We start from the raw sequence: 20,589 nt of genomic DNA, 5'->3' as shown, positions 1-20,589 counted from the left end.
AAGACTGACAGCCCTCTGGGCCTGGTGCTAAGCCTGTCTCTGTGGCAAAGGGCATTGCTGGTGCAATTTCCATTTAATTATTTTTTCTCTCTCCTGTTTGTTTAGCCTTATCCAAATTTTGCCTTTTTGATGTGGTGCCTATTTATCTCCTTTATAAGCTTTTGGACCCTTATCTTAAAAAAAAAAATTAATCTGCCCTATCTGGACATTCATTTCATTCCGGTCTTCAACAAAAAACAAAGAGGTGAGAGGGGCAGACTGTCTCCCTGAGTGAATGACGTGGAGGGCTGTTGCCACCATCTCTTCTTTCTGCTGTTGCTCCTGCTGCCCCTCCCCTTTCCAGCAGCTAAGTCTCCATTCATCCAGTTCAAGCTGCTTTGTCCTTGCAGATCAACCAAGGGACATCTTTCCGTTTCTCCTGAAAGCCCTTTTGTTTGGTTTTCTGGAATCTTCAGAGCTCCTGTTGTTTTCATCCCTTTCCCGTGACACTTTCGCTGGTACCTGGGCCTATTTTTCATTCCATTCCTTCCTTCTTTGAACTTCCTCTTGGCAAAGAGCAACTTACAGACAGTGGAAGAGCACAGCATTGCTTCATTTGGCTTTGATCAGAATGAAAAAAAAACCATAGTGGTGAGATTGTTTGGGTAATGCCCTCCCTACTCGTGGTTATTTGATTAGCAATAAAAGTATATCCTTGTAGTGTGTTTTGGAGGTGGAATCCGGCCATGAGGAGTTCTTCTTCACCAGCACCATGGGCTTATTGCCCTCTCCCCCAGGAGGGCGAGGAAAAGGGAGAGAAATTCCCCTAGCAGGACACATTTGTAGAGGGTAGATTGCAGCTCTCCATAGCATTTTAAGCAAGATCCAACTGAGCAGAATGGAATTCACAGCTGTGCATGCGAAGACAGGTGTTATTAGCTTTTATCCTTTTCAAAGAGTTGAGATGTATCTGTCAAGATGGATATATATTTGTACATACAAAGTCTATAAATATATATAAATACATATATATATATTATATATATTTGGTTTATTCGGGGCCATTCCACCTGAACTGTTGTACAAATGTACAATGTAAATTTAACTGCTTATAATGACTCTTCCAGCCCATATGTACGTACATACATAGTCACACTCAGATTAATGGTAATGGTATTTAATGTCTCCTGACTCTACTTTGGCAGCATTTTTGCAAGTTCATATGCTCTTGCGTTGCTACCAATTGTGATACTGTGTACCTCATTGCCCAAACTAGGAAAGGCAACAAACCAGGTGCACACTTTTGGTAAAAGAAAGGGTGATAGATTTTTCATATTCCCCTCAGTTCTGTCACCTGGTGTTCTTGCTGCTCAAAAAAGGGAGCCATAGAGCCAGTCAAGGTATAGAGCAGGTCCTTTCTGGGAGCTTTCTCCATTTCTGGCCTCAGTGCTCCACTCCACTGACTTACAGTGTCATTAAAGTACAGTTAATGACGTTTGTGCTTTCTCTTTTCTCTGTTTTGGTTTATTTATTTATTTGAGGACATTGCAATATTAAACTTAGTATTACAAGTCTAATAAATGTTCAGTATGTCAGACGTTTAAGCAGCTCTTTAAAGTAGCCAGGAATATCTGTTCAAGCTTTTAGTACGTCTTTGGAAAAGGGGCGGCTGGCTGAGAGTTAGAATGATGTGAAACCTGTACTGGTAGTCCTCAACTTACATCGGTTCATTTAGTGACTGTTCAAAGTTGCAAGATCACTGAAAAAAAGTGACTTATGACCATTTTTCACACTTATGACCATTGCAGCGTCCCCATAGTCATGTGATCAAAATCCAGATGCTTGGCAACCTATTTATATTTATGACGGTTGCAGTGTCCAGGGATCATGTGGTCATCTTTTGCGACCTTCCAACAAGCAAAATCAATGGGGAAGCCAGGCTCAAATTAACAACCGTGTTACTAACTAAACAATTGCAATGATTCCCTTAACAACTGTGGCGAGAAAGTTTGTAAAATGAGGCCAAACTCGCTCAACAAATGTCTCATTTAGCAACATAAATTTTGGGCTCAATTGTGGTTGTAAGTTGAAGACTACTTGTATTGACAGCCACTTCAAACCTTGATCTGTTTCTTTTACTGTGCAGAAGCATCAATGAATTTGGCCGTAAGTCAAATCATCTCCCTGCTAGGTAAATGGAAAAACCACTGGTCTGTCCCAGTTGCCACTCTTAAACCCAACACGTTATGATGATGTTGTATCTAATGGGGCCATCCCATTAACCATGGAGATTGGCAGGAGAGCAACATGCGGTCACGTGTTCAGCCTCCAAGTCTGCTCATGAACTTTGAAAAAATAGTATATGCAAATCTGGGGGACATTGGTCATGATGAGGGGAGAAGACCAAGGAGGAGGCTTTATGGTGATATACAACATTTTGATGCAGCCCATAATAATAGTATCTATATTGCCTGCCCATCCTCTCGTACCATATTGCCAATTGCGTGGGACACAAAAATTATTGTGGTGGTGGTGATAAACAAAATTCAACTACTTTCATTTAATTGGAAAGGGACAAAAGAAGAATACTAGTGGAACTGGTTTTGTAACTGGAATGGCACCAGGAGGTATTTCTCTGTGGGCATAAGCTATTCCCAAGTATATGTTACAGCAGGGGTGTCAAACTGGCAGCCCGTGGGCCAGATGTGTCACGTGCAGTCCACGGCCACCCTGGCTCCACAAAGGCAAAAAAACATTGCAATGCGTCACAATATGTCATGTGACGTGATCGAGTTTGACACCCGTGTGTTACAGAATCATTGGGGGAAATAGTGGTTACAGAACTAGAAATCAAATGCATCTGTTCATAGATAATTCCCTCATTTGCTCCCTTATACAGAAACTAAGGAAGTGTAAATCTTTTGAAATAAGTGTTTCAAAATACATTTTTACTAGCGTTATTCCTTTGAAAGCTAGGCTTCAGAATTTATTTTTTTTTTCAAAATCTTAAAACTTATCAATTGCCTCAGGCTGCTTTGAAAGTGTCTCCCATCTTTTTCTTGTTATGAGGGGCCTGAGAGTAGGGAACAACTATAGGAATAAAAACTGGTAAGATTTCAAATGAAGCTGTACATCTGCATACCAACAGTAATAACCAATAATAATGTTTAAGTGATATGTGTGAAATTCATTATCCCCTAAAATGTTTCAATTCTGCCAGTGATTTTGTAAGCATTGAATAACGGGATAAGGGGTGGTCATTCTGAGTGTTGTGAATTGCTACTATATGGCAAACATTCTAGGTATTATTACACTGTTCTAAAGTCATCATCTCCCTGGTTGCAGCTGCCACGTAAGCTTGGACATCAACCGTGTCAAGAATGCCGTCTGAATTCTATTGCCCTTTAACTTTCACATCTCCCTGTTTGCATTTTAATTCAAATTCTTAACTCTCACTTGATGTGTGCTACATTCACTCTGGCATAACTTTATTGTTGTAGGTTGAGATGGAGGCCATTCTGACCACAAGACTTGGCCTTGACCTAGGCTTTTCTAACCAATTTCGCCTCTCTTCAGGAGCCGACAGAAATACTAGTCTTGGATCCAAATTAGTAGAAGTTGTGAGAAAACATTTAAAACTCATTCTGCTTATAGAGACATTTTCTCTTGATGAACATGGTAAGCAGCCTGGGACTCATGTGTTCACTGCCAGATCCCATCATGGGCTGCTGTTCCAACTCAGGAGATGAATTCTCCTGACTATCCTACACCTAAAATCAAAGCCCAACACTTGGAATTAATTAGTTCAAGAGGCCTCTGTGGTTCAATGAGATGGATAGAATGACTCTGACAGGTTGCTGTGTGCTTCCATCTGTTCTGGATCTGAAGGTCAACTGCTACAAGCTGAGTATCTGGTGCTGGCAGGGTTCCAGCACAATTTCTTTATGGAAGTGTGAGCTGTTTTTTTACCTTCTGAACTTTCATCATTTCCTGGTGCCTTCCATTTAAAGGAGGAGATACTGGCTGGTAGTTTGTATCACACAGAAGTTTGATTCATACGTTAATAGGGATCAGAGGAAGAAATGTGATCCATCTTTCACTGCCTCTTACACAAGATGGGAAGTAGAATTTTTGGGTTACTACCAAAATAAGATTTCTGAAATTGAGAAAATGGTGGAGCTTACAGTTCTTTGTGGCAATGATTCATCCCTGAGGAATCTATATATTTGATTGTCCCCAAATACAAACATGAAGGTAAACAGGAACAAGTTGGCACTTTTTTCCTTATTTCTATGTTCCAGAAGATATCACTATTCTAAAATTGCCAATAGTAGCATTCTGTAATATGATACAATTTTTCAAGCTGGGAAAATAAGAAATGAGGTATTACTAGGATAAAGCTATATTGATTTTCACAGTTCTGTGTAGCATACTAATTGGGGAAAGATGGTTTCCTGTCTATCCTCAAGGTTTAAAATTGATAGAAAAAGTAATTAGGGCTGAAATAATACCTTCTACAAACAATGTCAGAGCCAAAATACATGCAGGGCTACGTTTATTTGAACTGAGTGTATCAGAGATATAAATTCCGAAAGAGAGAACACAACTTTTATTAAAGCAAAATCAATTATCTCAAAAAATTACAAGCAGTCCACGTTGATCATTTTTCTGTATTGGAATTTCAAGGATGCAATCTGACAGTTCTATCAATACTATGTTCCAAAAATGTCACAAAGGCATTTTTTTCTTAAAAGCCTCCTTCAAAACAGCCCAATCAAGATGACGTTTTAACCGATCTGACAAAGAATGCATGCTGTCTGTTTTTGAGACAAAAAAAAAAAAAAAAAGACAGGGTTAGAAGAGGAATCATGAACACCATCCAGAATTAGAAGGCATTCTAGTATGCAAGCTAAGGTTGCTAATGTCCCAGCTTTGCCCATGTGACATTTGTCCTTCATAGCTGCTTAGGGAACTTTGTTGCTTAACATCAGCTACTGTATATGTCAGCTTTCGAGCATCAGAGATCTATAACATGCTTCTTACCAGCATACGTGAAGGCAGCCAAACTTTATTAACATAAAGTTAATCCACGAGAGAGATGATATAGAGATTTTTTATTCCCCGTGGGAGAATGTATATACTTTGATGACATTCACACATTAATATTATAATGATAAAAGATAACTATATGGGAGAAGGCTATATGTTTGAGAACGTCCGCATGCAATTGCCTTTATGACCTGGTTCTTGAAAAATGAGATGAAAGCCGTAGTTCAATGGTTGGGGATTATTACTCAAATGCCTGATGGAGAATGATCATTACAGATAAGTCCTTCTTCCTATCGCTGTTGTTGAATGCTTTAAAATGTGTCACTCATTCCTTGAACTAAGAGCACTTTCACGCCACTGTTGTTTACCACTTCAGGACTGGCCCAAGTGATTTGACAAAATTGTTGTCTTCAGGAGACGAAAGCCTTTCTTTGACTTATTAGTGGAAGTAACATTTTCTTTTGACTCAGTAGAGTTCTGCAGACATTACGGATGATTCATTTCCACATTGCCAGGAATTGTTGTCCATGCTGACTACCCAGCCATTAACTACTACTCCTCACACATAACATAGTTCAACACTGTACTCCTGGAGTTTGTCTCATTTTGTATCCTTATTCGGAATTAAACTTTCCTCCTTCCTCAGTCTAGCTAACATAGCAGCATGTAAATAAGGTTACAGCTAATGAGAAATGTCACTAGTTGCAAATGATTGATCAGCTGTTCCTTTCACAGCCCACAGGGACTTTAGAATGCAACAGAGTGGTGGGACAACAACCCAGAAGCCCTGGAAAATTTCAGTCTATTTGTTAACATTTTTCACAATCTTATCTTGAGTTAAGCTGTTAGTCTATTTTTATTAATATTGTTTGTGCAGTGAAATCTGCCTGATGCCAGCTTGCACAAACCAGTGCTCATATACAGTACAATTAATGTTGTGTAACATTCAAACCTGGTACTTCTACAGGAAGTCCTCATTTAGCGACCACAAATGGGACTGGCAACTTTTAAGTGAAGTGGTCAGTAAGTGAAAACACGGATGTGCCTCCAATCTTAGCTTTCCTTTGCTTTAAAGATCTGCTAAGATTATAACTGCAAGGATTGATTGCAAAGTTAGTTTTTCATCATAATCATAGCTGTCAACGGTCACTAAATGAGGCAGTCGGTAAACAAGGACTACCTATACTGCAACAGCCAGTGATGTTAATGTGGCAAGCACATAAAAGCGGTTCTAGTGCCTAGCAGAGATGTTAGTCTAACTAGTAGTAAGCATCCTGTGCCTCTACTCATGCACCGCAAAGGATCATGCGTGTATCACAGTCCACAGGAGGTGCAGGGAGGGAAGAGATCATCATACTATACCTTCTTGCAGGGTAGAAGAATTTAAACGGATGCTGGATTATCACTTCGAAACACAAATCCTTTGACCAAAACAAGGACTACCATTAATTGGAGAACTAATTTGCTCTGAAGAAAGCCCTTGCTAATGACCAGTCTGATGATATACCAAAGCCAAATTTTGGTTAACAAGCACACAAGCGCATCACGATCCTATGTCTGCAGTGGGCTAAATTTTAATCAAAGTTTGAGTCTCATTTATGCTATGCCAATCCCAAACAATCATCCTTCTGGATCGCTGCAAGCCCCATATGTTGTCTGCCTCACGTGTGAATGAAGTAAGCTTCCAACCTTGGTTAGAGCGGGTCCTGCAAAGACTTAAGGAGGAGGATGTGTGCACCTACATTAAGCATTTTATTCATTTCACATTCATGCAGACACAGCAAAGAAGAGTCGATCTCGCCCCTTTTTTCGGCATTGACGAGTGGACTAAATTGCCACTCTGATTTGTGTTGTCTCCCTTAATGCAGGGCTTAGAATAAAAGGATTCAGTGCCTTGGATTATAATTCAGAATTATAGTCACATACACAATACGATTTCTGGGTTATCTTACCACCTCAAGAATTCTGTTTTGTAGCAGAACCCTAATGTGAGGGAAATAATTACTGCTACAACTAAAAGAGCAAGCAACTAAATTTCATTTTTAATGTGTGCCGTTGTGCCCACAGGAAAAAATGACAATAAAGGTTATCTAATCTAACCTAAAATCTAATCTATTTGTCAAGAAAGTAGTCACCGAACGTATTCCCTTTGTGTTTCCTCTGCCTACCACTGTTGCAATACATGATAGATCAAGGGTTCCCAAACTGTTAGAAAGGCCATTGCATCTTCCTTTTATGTAATTTGAAGGTATATACAGCTCCTTTTAGAGAGAGAAAAACACCAAATGAACAATGAAAACAAGTGAAATTTGGGAAAAGTGGTTTTATTCTATCAGTGTACAACTTTATACCTTCCCTGGACTGTCTGCACTTCCCCAAGGAAGGTGGGAACGAGTATGAGAGATAGGATCATGTTTACATCTCCACATGGCTTCTGGCAAAAAAAACAATGAAGCAGCAAAATATTTCTGGCATAGCCAACTTGAAGTCCCTGAATTGGCTCTATTTTCTCTTCAGAAGGGAAAATTGATTATCTTTCTATTTTCTTTCTATCTCCACCTGACAGAGAGCAATCTTAATCATTTAATGCTCTTCTAGATCTTCAATTGTACAGAACTCAGGAGAACTTTTAAATCAGAGATTGATTGATTGATTGATTGATTGATTGATTGAAAATAAATTCTATGGGGAGAGAATCGTATTGGGATTGTAACACTATAAAAGGGAATATTTTTTTCCCTTGAGCCATAACCCCTAGATCAGTGATGGCGAACCTTTTAGAGACCGAGTGCCAAAAAACTAGCCCTCCCCGCTCCACCCCCTGCCCTGCCCCTGCCCCACCCCCACTCCACCCCACCCTGCTTGCCCGCAGGGCCACTCACCGCCTCCAGGGCCCGCCGATCACCCAGGCAGCCCAGCGGTGCCATGGCGGCCACACCCTGCAGCATCAACTCTGCACGTTGGGGCGTGAGGGTAGTCTTATCTACGCTGCCTGGCTGCCGTGTCCTTGGCTGCGCTGCTCCGCGTGGGCCATGCTCAGGAGCAACTCTCCTCCAGGGAGGCTGCTGGTGAGGAGGGGGTCGCAGGCGGAGCCAAGGCTGGGGCAACAGCATGTGTGCCCATAATTGCAAGTCTAAATTCTCAATTGGGGGTGGAAAGCCCCAGATGTGTGATATAGCAGTTTTGGGGTGTTGGGCCAAGCCTAGCAATTAAGGGAATTAGCTTGGAGGAGAGAAGGAAAATCTAAAGAGCCACTTAGAGATCTAGTCACTATCACCAAGTTCACACCTATTAGTGCTATTTATGTTTAATAGGAAGAAAGAGAAGTGCTTGCCAAAGATATGGAAGGGCGATTGCACACAGGTGGAATTTCATGCTTATGGAGCCGTTAATTGTATTTCTCCATCTCCAAATCAGAGGAAACCCACAACATGTGTGCATTCCACAATGATTCCAACAGGGAAAATCAAGGGGTTGAGTGCATAACACATAAATGAAGCTGATGCTTATTCATTGACAAATCTCAGTCACCCCTAATCTATGCGGGTCTTCTGCATAGATTAGGGTACCTGGGGCCAGTGCTTTTTCCCAGCATTTGCAGATCTTTGATCATACATCTGAAGGCTAGGAATCCACAAGACTGAGCTGATGGCAAAATTTCTGTAGCAGCAGAGCTTTGCAAAACTGATCACAGCTTTACAAAATTGGTCATAGTGGCTATTCCCTTTCAATCTTCTCTTTGATTTAAAAGTCTATCTTCAGCTTTTGAAATTGTGATTTATAATTCATAGGAATAAACTTACGTCACTCTGCAGAACCCTACCTAGATAAGTATGTAGTATCATAAACCAAATGGCTTCCATAATTCATTATCTAATACTTCTTTTAATATTTTTACATGACCTTGCTTATCATTNTCACCCTGATCTCTGGGGGCAGTTCGTTCCAGAGGGTGGGAGCTCCCACAGAGAAGGCCCTCCCCCTTGGGGTCGCCAGCCGGCACTGTCTGGCCGACGGTACCCTGAGGAGACCCACTCTGTGAGAGCGTACAGGTCGGTGGGGGGTAATCTGTGGCAGGAGGCGGTCTCGAAGGTAACCAGGTCCGGTGCCATGGATCATTGATTTTGATAATATAATGGTCTTGCCTTGAAAACTTTGTTGATTTTAAAGTTGTGTAGAAACTTTAAAAGAAGGTAGTAGATAATTAGATTGGCCTATAAGAGGGGTGTCAAACTCGCGACATCACGTGACGTGTTGCAATGTATCGCGACTTTTTTGCCATTGCCGACAATGGGCGTGGTTTTGCCATGAAGTATCCGGCCTGCAGACCAGCAGTTTGACACCCCTGGCCTATAAGCTGACAGGTACCATGCACAAGAGCCATGTTATTTATCATACTTAGCCTCAAAGCTTGGAGAAAGTAATGTGACAAGACATTCTTTTGACTCAGCACTCTGTCTTGTTATTTCAAAGGTATGCAATTTAAGATATTTATGGTTGTAATAATCCTATGCAAGCAAGGGACATTGAGCACAGTAAACACAATGACGTCCTTAGGATTCTATTATACATGCCATAAATTCCTTTGAATAAAATTGTCCCAGTTGGGTATCTATCATCTTTGTGCAGTTATAAAAACAGGAGAATGTAAGACGTCATAGATTAGTTCAGGGTTTTGACAGGGTGTATTTACACTAATGTTCAAGCTGTAGCAGATGCTTATTTGCAATAAAGACTTTTTACTACACTGTCTGCAATGCAGCAGTGAGCTACTACCACATGAGTGAGAAAGGTAACTACTGGTGTTTTTTTCAGCCTATCCAAATGGATTTGGTGAATTTTTTCATGATCTTTCATTCTGCTTAATATGAAAATCTCCCAGTAGCATGTGGATTGATTTCAGGATACAATATCTTAACTGCTGTGGCTTAATTTGTCTGCCAAATTCAGCTGATGACAACTTTATGCAGTGATCACCTTAAGCCATATGGTTCTCCAGATGAACAACTATAAATCCCACCAGCACCAGCCAACATAGCCGGTAATGAGTTGGAATATGTGTTCTATGGTATTACAGTCCTCTGATTCCTCAACCATGCTTTTAAAGTCATACAGTGAAAAATTACCATAGGCCTTCCTCCTACCTTCAGGTTCAGTTTACCACATACCTGAGTCCATCTGGATGTTCAGAGGAAATTCAAATAAATGCAGGAATTGAGCTGGACTCAATAACTCTTGACATTCCAGGAGGAAACCAATGGTATCTTGGGAAACAATGAGCTCTGGGACTTCTTCCAAGAAATTATTTGGTAGGTTCTTAGGGCTCTGAAGATGACAGAAGCAGCAGCAGCAGCTGGTCAGGTAATTTCTCGCAGCCCAGCAAGTGCAAATAAACACAGTGCACAATGTTTTGTGTCATACTCAGTTGTGGAGAAACTGTTGCTTGCTAGCTAATGCAATGGAAAAGCAAGAAAGGCACCTGTGACACCTCTTTTTCCTTTGAAAAATGAGACTGGGCAGGAATAGGAGCATCAATCAAATAATTGTAGGGGTTGTAGGTACTGTGATAGTGCCATTCTGTCAGGGGATGGAGGGATTGTTTGCTCCAAATCTAGATGCTTCCTCCCTGTAAGAATCATCAGGACACTGAATAGCCATGATCTAGTAGCAGTGCTGCCAGGTCAAATACCTTTTATCTTTTAAGGAAAAGATGTGGAGAAGAAAAAAAACACCCCTCTACCATCCTTTAGTTGAAAATCTCCATCAGAAAGAAATGATAGCTATCGTTTGTGGAGTGGGAGGGGAGAAATAAAGCGCCAATTCTGAGAGACATCACTGCAGTGAAGGCAAAAACCTGCATATCACTAAAATTTCAATCCCACAGATGATAGGAGGGAACAACTGGCTCTGCCATGTGCAAGACCTTCACTGCAAGGGTGAGTCTTTGCCTCACTGTCACACCCACAGTAAAAAGTGTTACAGGAACCTCCCTAATCTGCTGCCTTCAATAAATTGAAATTGCAAGACCCCAAGTTCCCAGGTGATGCAATCATGGGCCATTTTGGTTTGGAATTCTTAGAATGTTTGTCCCAGAGTGTTCTGGATCATGTAGGTCTGTATGCTAGAATGTTTGGCATTTATTGGGTTAAGTGCTGTCTCCTTAAGAGATGGCTTATGGGTGATGTAGTTTTAGCTAGTCAGCTGTCCTATGTTAACAGGTCAGTAGGAGGAGGAGCCACTGAGCTCATTACAGGACATACTGGCTATGTGCCAGTTTGGGAATGCTTTTGTTTTCATCCAGCCTCATGGCTCCTAGCCCCACGGCTTGGAGATCCTATGCCAACATGTGAGTCTTATGCAGAAAAAGAGGGGAAATCCATTATCAAATTATCAGTGAGTTATTGTTTAGAATTCCTAGAAATAAAAGCGATATTTCTTTGCTTATTTCGCTGAGTTATCTGTCTGTCTCGACGGGATTAAAGTAGCCTATTCTGTCTGGGACAGAATACAGAGCATCTGGGAGGCATCAGGCTAGGGAAGGAAAGGGTACTTCCCAGGCAACTGTGGGAAATAAAAGAAGGTTCTGAGCCTTAATTCTCCCCAAGAAAAAGGCCAAAAGGTGAGACGGATGTAGGTGGCCCCTTTGTACCTTTCGAGTTGTCCCAAACACCAGGGACCACCTTTCCATACTCCACACCTTCCTGGCCATGTCTTGGAGCTTCTTGGAATTAGGCCCCCTATCCTCTTCCCCCAACTTGCCTTATTCCAGATATTTGTTGATTATATTACATGCTGCTGAGGGTAGGTGTGGGACTGCTACATAAAATGTCGGGCCACTGAAAAGCCTGTTCTGTGGTGGATCCCTTCTTTTGGAATATCATTCTCCTGAGGTAAGATTGGCCTCCACCTTGGTACTTTTCTACAAAGCCCTTAAAACATAGTTTTGTCAGTGGGCCTGGGGATCCAGGTTGATATGGAGCTGATCAAGTGGCTGGTGTGACTGTGTGGTTGTTGCCACTGCCAGGAGGATGGGTAGGGTGTTTATGGGTTCTTACATTGCGAAATTTTAATGTTGGAAGCTGCCCAGAATCACCATGCATGCATTGGGCAGCCATATCAATTTGTTTTATAAATAAATAGCCTCTCCTTCCCTGGAACTCTCTTGCTAGGCACAACCTCCATCCCACCCCCTCCCCAATGAGCAGCACCAATAAATGACTTCAGTTTTACTGCATTTAGTAAAGAAGACTGGTTAGGGCACAAGTCTTTAGATGTATGAGAAGTGTGTCTCACAGGGTGAATCATCGGCAACAGTTAAGTTATCAGCACCTTCTCAGGCCTCAGGTGGTAGCCATGGATATGGAAGAGGCTTAAGGATTTTTCAAGACCTTCTGGAAACAGCTGGAGAAGCTATACCTTGGGATACTTCAGTAGATGTTTGCCCAGTTTCAAGAGTGCAGTGAGGCATTCAGAGATGGTAGCCTCCACTGGCTCCTCGTGAGAAGTCTCGTAGTTCAGGTATCTCTCCGGTAGATTCAACACTTTATAGCTCCATTGTGGGAAGAGTCGAGCAGGGAGATTGTGGGACACTACCAGGATCTTAGCATCCAGGACTAGCACTCTGAAATAGTGGATCAGGACAAAGTCGCTTTAGGTACCAGTGAGAGAGGACAAGTACTTCCTCATGCTTGGAGAAGATAAAGTAGTCAAACTTCTCCTTTGGAGCAAAAGGCAATGAAGCAGCCTCATTCCAGGCAGAAACACACAGAGATTTACACACAGAGAATGGTATTAATAATACCTTAAGAGAGAATTCTTTCTTTCCTCTAGAAATTAAGGCATTTCTTAAGCTTCAAGAGGGAAATACGGCAAAATATACAAAGACAAAAGTGTATTCTCATATGTAGTATAAATGTTAAGAGAGAATCAGGGTTTTCCTGTAAGAATCTGGCACCCTGGAACTGTTTTGGCATGTTGACAAATATGTGGATGTCATTTATTCAAATATTCCTCACTCAGGCACCAGATATCATCCATGATAACAGGAAAAATGATTCCATTTGGTGACAGAAAAGCTCTATTCAGGCATGACAACTAGTCATCGCAATAACATATCATCATTTGGTACGTGAGTGGCCCATCTTCTTTCAGAATTAGGCCTCTGGCTGTATATGAAGTTTTAAGTCTGGCCAGAGTTACAGTTTATATCTTAATCTCACTTTTCTGTCAGATAAGTAACATAAATGGTTCTCTAATGCTTTCACACATTTGTAAGGTAATTAGCTGGAGCAAGGTTACTCCACAAATGAGCAAGGACATTTGGGAAACCAAAAGGATTGTTGGCCAAAAATATTCAGCAATAAAATGCTGGGTCCTGTGTCCCACAAGTGCAAAATGCATTTTAGGGTCTCAAAGCAAAAATTTTCATTAGAATTATAAGGCGGCAGGGGGAGAGAAAGCCTCGGCTTTAAGAGAATTAATGGCTTACCTCTTTTGCTGTTCCATGTCCCTCAGATCCCGTAGGATAGAGTAGAACACATCACTGGATGACTACAAGAAAAAAATCATGCTAAAAATCACATTAGTAGTAACTCATGCCATTGAAGACTAGCGTCCATCTTGCTCCAGTGAGCCTGTTCCCGGATCATTTATTGCACAGGGAAAGGTTGTCAAACTATTAGGACATCTGCCCATTTTCTCCCCTGGACATCCTGCACTAAATGATTTGCTGACTTTCTGTTACAATTTATGGCAGCAAACCAAGCAAGAATCTCCTTGCCAACCAATAATATGAAAATGAAGAGCACCTTTTTCTCCACATGTCCTCTGTCCAGCAGCATAGCCTTATAATGAAATAGTGTCCATCTGCTTTCACAACGGCAGCCAATCAAAATTTTGTGTTGTGACCTTGTAAATTGTCTGGTTCTTATTTTCTCTCATCAGTCGACAGACATGACAGCCAGATTCTACATTATTTATTTCCTGATTCCAGTAGGAATCCAGTCTCCTCAAATCTATGATCACTGTAATCTATAGATCACACGACATCTCATATTTTTCTGTGGTGAAATTTGGCACAAGCCTGATTGATTCTATACTGTCATTAGCATATGTTCTTGAAAATAAAGATTTGTTGGAAAAAATATTGAGATTGAAAAAGCTATCTTTCTGATGTTGGAAAAGATAAAAGTCTTTTTTTTTTAAATAAATTAGCTTTTGGGTGTAATTTTTGTCACAGATGCCAAGAATTGTGTCCACTTCCCCCTCCCCCTCCGCCACCCATGTCCTCCTCTCCCAGTTGAGGTGTCTGGTAACCCTACTAAATAATGATTTTCTTCCTTCTGGAGCTTCCATCAAGAAACAAGGAACTATTCCACTTCTTGTGACTTTTTTGCAGCTTTTACTTCTAAAATATAGTATACAGACCTACAGCTGGTATAACATAAGCACAAAGACTACATTAAAGCTATTGATCTCAAGGGGAAGGAATCCCCCCAGGGTCCTGCAAGGACATTTGAAGAGAAGAGAAGAGAAGAGAAGAGAAGAGAAGAGAAGAGAGAAGAGAAGAGGAGAATAGAGAATAAAATAGAATAACAGAGCTGGAAGTGATCTTGGAGATCTTCTAGTCCAGCCCTCTGCTCAAGCAGGAGAACCTATCCCATCTCAGACAAATGATTCTCTAGTCCAGAGGTCCCCAACCTTTTGGGCACCAGGGACTGGTTATGTGGAGAGAGGTTTTTCCGCGGACTGGGGGTGGTGGTTTTATGTGCTGCCTGCTTTGCTTGTTGGGCGGCCCAGTTGCTGGCATGCTGCGGCCCGATACCAGTCCACGAACCAGGGGTTGAGGACCCCTGGTCTAGCCTCTTTTTTAAAATCTCCAGTGATGGAGCGTCCATGATTTCTGGGGGCAAGCTATTCCACTAGTTAATTGTCCTCACTGTCAGGAAGTTTGTCCTTAATTCCAGGTTACTTCCCTCTTTGATCAGTTTCCAAGATTTACTCCAAGTCTTCACTCTCACACAGCAATCCTACAGACACAGCATGCAGATTTTAAGAGCAAGGTTCATATTGAACCAATCCCAATTTCTTCAGCAAGCACGATCACCGCAATTGCCTTTGCGTAAAGTCCCATGAAGCCCTTCCCTCAACTCTGCCTGGCTCCCTCCTTCTGAGCAAGACCTTCCTTGGCTCCTCCCCCTTTGACTCTCCACAGTGGCGTAGCGTGGGTTGTCAGCACCCGGGGCAAGGCCCCCCCCTCCACAGTGGGCGGCGTCGGCGACCCGGCGGCTCGGATCGGATTCGCACAGCCAGCACTGCAGAGAGAGTGAGTGAGCCAGGCAGGGGCAGAGAGCTGCGAGTGTGAGCGCGCCCCCCCAGATGTTGCGCCCGGTGCGGCCGGCCCCCCCTGCACCCCCCACGCTACGCCTCTGACTCTCCATAGCAATGATTCAAGCAAACCCGCTGGGCAACTGTATGATGATTGTTCGGCACCTAGAGCTAAGTAACTATATAAATAAAACTATACAAACAAACAAACAAACAATAAAATCTTCTCAGAAGGGAAAACTTCCAGTTTTTTTCTTTCTCTGCCGCCACCATTCAGAATCCATTGAGCAAACACACACGCTGCAGCCACCCGGCTACTCAGTGGTTTTAGAGAATATGTTCTCCTTGCGCTTTCTATCATTTATCTCTTGCGCATGATAGTACTTCTGCCAGCAGAGGGAGCTGCCCCCTTTTCTTCCTTGCCACTCTATGAAGCTGAGAGCTTTTACAGTACAGTACTTGCTTCGGAAGTACTTATTTTATTTCCGTTCTATTCTGTTCCCCCATACAAGTTAAACTATGATCAGTTCTTGCAGGAAGGACAATCCAGGCTTTGGTTTTTATTTGACCTACATCCTGAAATTTAACCTTTTAGCCATTCCTAGCTTGTTCCAGTTGTCCAGATAGTCCTCTATTTAACGACCACAATTGAACCCAAAATTTCTGTTGCTAAGTGAGACATTTTTTTAAGTGAGTTTTGCCCCCTTTTACAACTTTTCTTGCCACGTTTGTTAAGTGAATCACTACAGGTGTTTAATTAGTAACACCGTTGTTAAGTGAATCCGGCTTCCCCATTGACTTTGCTTGTCAGAAGATTGCAAAAGGGGATCATATGATCCTGGAACACTGCAGCCATCATAAATAGGAGTCAGTTGCCAAGCATCTAAATTTTGATCACGTGACCATGGGGATGCTGCAACAGTCATAAGTGTGAATAATGGTCATAAGTCACTTTTTTCAGTGCTGTTGTAACTTTGAACAGTCACTAAACAAACTGTTGTAAGTTGAGGACTACCTTTATTGCATCCATAATAACGGTAGCAAAAAATAGATTCTCTTCCTCCCCAGTTTATTGTCATTTTCTCATGGCAAAATACAGTAGCATTTCCTTTCTTAATCCCAGTGCTGGTCCAATGTTCTATCATTTTATATTGCTCATAATGGCTTATAGTGATAGAGTTTATGGGTTTAAAAAAATCCCTGTGATTGAGCCCCTTTATTCAAAAATGAAGGTGCACACAGACCCTAAAGAGGTAAGTCTTTCAAATGAATTAATATCAGAAATATTGTTTATCATATGCCAAACTCTTTCTGTTCCCATGTAGACCAACAGCAATATTATAAACCTTCCCAAAACCTGAATTGTTAAAAGGTCTAAACTAAGTCTGCCATTGTCCCCACTGTGCTTTTGGCAGACTTAATGTCTTTGGAGATTCTCAGTCATCCGAGTCAGGGTTGACCCAAAGGTGTTTTTTTTTCAAAAGGCAACTGGACTTTCTTTCTTTTTCCTTGAAGATGTTTCGCTTCTCATTCAAGAAGCTTCTTAATTCAGAACGGAAGAAGCTTCTTGGATGAGAAGCGAAACATCTTCAAGGAAAACAAAAACAGTCCAGTTGCCTTTTGAAAAAAAAAGCATCTTTGAGTCAACCATGACTCGGATGATTGAGAATCCCCATAAACATTAAGTCTGCTGTTATAAAGAATCATAGTGGTAAAATCAGTTTCTGTTGAGATTTTAAAGTTTGAACCAGTGCTATGAGTAAGAAGCCCTAGACCAGGGGTGTCAAACTCAATTTCATTGAAGGCCGCATCAGCATTGAGGTTGCTCTCGGGGGTCTGGATGGGTGCAGCCTACTGGGTAGGTGTGGATGGAGTGGGTGTGGCCTACTGGGTGGGCATGGCCAGCTCTACATCGTTCGCATCAAGGGTGCCTGTGGGGGCCTGGGCAGGAGTAGGAGAGATCTGAGGGTCTCTGGCAGAAGGGGGTGGGACTGGGGCAAGTGCCAAGGCATGGTCCATTTCTTCATTCCTCACGAAGGGTGACACCTCCCCAGCATGCACCCAGGGGGCAGGGCTGACACAGCAGGGGCTGGTTCCTCGCTGTTTCTAGATGGCCTTGTGGAGCTAAGACTGAATGCGTTTCAGCATAGATGGCCACCACAAAATTGTACATTAGCTCCCGGCTGGCCTGGGCCAAGGCCAAGGCCAAGGCAGTGGGGGCCTTCCCTCACTGTTTCCAGGATGGCTTCGCAGGCCACATGAAACCACTTCGCGGGCCACACCCGGCCCCCGGGCCTTGTGTTTGACATGTCTGCCCTAGACACATGGCATGGAAATGCAGTTCAAACCATTTTTAAGCAGGAAATGAAATACAATATCATTAGCTATGTGTGTTATCGAAGTGAGATTGTCCACAAACATTCTTGAGGCTAGAAGAGAGGATATTCAGCAATGTTTCCACAAAATCCAACAGTTTCCAAGTGGGAAACGAAAAAGAAAAAAGCAAGAAATAACCATGAAGAAATAATGTAACTTATTTTCATAGAGAAGGTGTGTATCTAGTATCTATTACGGAGACGTTTTTTTCTCCGATTCATTCGTCATAATTGTATCTGTTTCTAACACATCATCTTTCTTTTAGGTTAGGAAAAGTAATCAATATGGAATCCTCAACAAAATTATGTCTAACCATCCTGCAAAATTAGAAAATGCTTCTTACATACAGAGTAAAGCTGAGGCATGAGCTGGCTGCAGATTTGCTAAATAGAGTGCCTCTTTTCTAATACACTTTAGACAAATGGGTATATTTTCATCCAAACAATTTGTATGTACAGTATTTAAGCAGCTAATCCATTCAGACAGTTGTTCCATTAATGGTTATTCTAAACTGGGGATTCAATTGTCTCATAGTCATTTATACGGGTACCACACTGTATTTTAAAAGTCTAGTTAGAACATTCAGTATTCAGCTCTATCAGTGGTCAACAAGAGCTAATATAAATTTTTTGCAGAATTGATAGACACTAGTAAACATACAATTTTTAGCTCAGTTTGTAAAACTGTCCCTGACTTTTCTCATTAGTTCTCAGTTACTATACAGATAGTGTTACAATGGCAATTGGGACAGAATTTCCATCACTAAGCAATGTGGTCATAATGCACCATGTTACATGGCTGCATTGCTTAGTGATAGCAATCCCCGCAGTCCTTGCAACTTGCCACCATAACCCCAGGACCGCACAGGTCATTAAGCAGGAAGAGGCAGGAGTCCCAGGCAAGCAGGATGTAGAATGGCACAACTTGTCACGGCCAACTCGCTGCAGCCAACACGCCACAACCAACTCACCATAACCAACTTGCCAAGGGACAACTCACTGTCAGACACTTTAGACAAATGGGTATATTGTCATCTAAACAATTTGTATTTAAGCAACTAATCCGTTCAGATAGTTGTTCCATTAATGGTTACTCAACTCACCATGACTAACTCGTCATGGGACAACTCATTGTTGGACAATTCAACAATTCAATTTAATTATTTAAAATAAATTTTAAAAAATATTTTAATTTTTGTCATTCACATTTCATTCTGTCCCTCCTTTTGCATCCTTTCTTTAATGATTCTATTCCACCATTTTTTTGATATTGGTGTAACTCTTGTCCCACAGAAAGTTGTCCCGCAGTGAGTTAGCCGCAGCAAGTTGGCCGTGGCAAGATGGCCTTAGTGAGTTGGCCATGGTGAGTTGGCTGCAGCAAATTGTCATTGACCCACAAGTGCTACACAGCACCTGAAAAAATGGCAGAAGTGGGAGTGACCTCTGATCAGCTTCTTCATTGACTTTGTTTATGGGAAGCTGGCTATGTCAGAAATCACAATCATGTGACCACAGCTCACTGCAACATCATAATTTGCGCTGGGCAGCGAGCACCCATTTTCAATCACATGTCTATGGGGATGCTGTGACAGCTGGAATTCTTAGCACCAGTCATAAGTCCCACTCATTCAGTGCAGCCATAACTTTGAATGGTCCCCGAACAAATGGTTGTAACCTGAGGACTACCCGTGCAATACAAGCACTGTGCCCAAGACACTCTCTTCACTGCATGTATTAAAGAGATCACCAATGTTATTTGCTCCTTTATTTACCTTATATGATTAAGTTGATCGTGAAAGCAGGCAATGTTTAAACAATATAATTTAATTTATTACGAAAGAGATTATTTGGGGAGCAAGTTGTTTGCTGCTAAGGTGCATTTTTAAAAGGCCTAATTTGTAATGTGATTTTCTAAATGTTTGAAAATTCAGTCGAAGAGTGAGATATATGTGAATTGTAAGCTGGGATGCTCATCAAGGAGACAAGCTTCAAAAAATGAAAAAGCAACTGTACAAATAAAAGGCTTTAGTCCAATTCATTCAAAAGAAAATTAGAATCTCATGAGAATATCTGGAGACTTCAAAGCCCAGCCATCACCAGAGATCAGAAAGTTCAACCAATTGCCTTCAGAACTCTTCTTTAAATTACAGAAAATACATACAAGGTGATCAAATAGCAGCATTTCTCACAAAAAAGAACATGAGAAGTAGAGATAGACACTCAGAACTCCAAAAACAGAACACAGCAGATTCTTGTAATATAATCTGATATTTAGGAAGGGTCACTTTGGAATCCACATCATAGCAAAGCAGCCTGTTTTTGAAAAATTTCAATCTTGTATGGGAACAAATCTCTTTCTAGCCTTTGCCGGTTAAATGAACTATCTCCATCACAAAGAAAGAACTATCTCCATCACAAAGAAAGGAACATAAGCTACTACATTATCCTTCCTTTCACATTTCAAAAACCTGTAAGTGCCAAGAAGAGGGTTGTTTTTCTTATTATTATTCTCTGCCTGCTTAAAAGTGTGCATCCTGTAGTTCAAAAATAGGCATAGTCAGTATGTGAAAAAAAAATGCCTTTTTGTCCTCTGAATCATTAACAATTTTCACTTATTTCAGGGCTAAATGCAGTTGCCAGGGGCATGTATTCCATAGCACTGCAGCAACCTGGGAGATTGACTTCTGCATACCAGAAAGATGACCCTCTTCTTCAGATTTAATGACCAACTGAGTTCATAATAGAAAAAAGCAGTCTCTTAGATTAAGCTCTTTTAGAGTTTAAGCGTAAAAACAACACCTGGCTTGTAGCTCTTGGCACATATAGTTCATCTGATCCCTGTATCTCACACACATTATAA

General features: G+C 41.5%; 1 protein-coding gene across 1 annotated transcript in view; it reads right to left on the bottom strand.

Moving 5' to 3' along the window:
- Positions 1-4,519: 4,519 nt before the first annotated feature.
- LOC107286779 (testis-expressed protein 47) overlaps positions 4,520-20,589 on the bottom strand; it is a 32,125-nt gene continuing 16,055 nt past the window's right edge. Inside the window, exons 4-7 of the mRNA XM_015815203.1 lie at positions 13,517-13,578; positions 12,445-12,649; positions 10,197-10,353; positions 4,520-4,796 (exon numbers count right to left, since the gene is read on the bottom strand). Coding sequence (XP_015670689.1) covers positions 4,708-4,796; positions 10,197-10,353; positions 12,445-12,649; positions 13,517-13,578 — 513 coding nt within the window. The 3' untranslated portion in view covers positions 4,520-4,707. The remainder of the gene's footprint in view (positions 4,797-10,196; positions 10,354-12,444; positions 12,650-13,516; positions 13,579-20,589) is intronic.

Source organism: Protobothrops mucrosquamatus, unplaced genomic scaffold (assembly GCF_001527695.2).
Source record: "Protobothrops mucrosquamatus isolate PMUCROS unplaced genomic scaffold, P.Mucros_1.0 scaffold325, whole genome shotgun sequence".
In the NCBI taxonomy this organism is placed as follows: domain Eukaryota; kingdom Metazoa; phylum Chordata; class Lepidosauria; order Squamata; family Viperidae; genus Protobothrops; species Protobothrops mucrosquamatus.
This window is presented reverse-complemented; position numbering and strand designations above follow the sequence as displayed.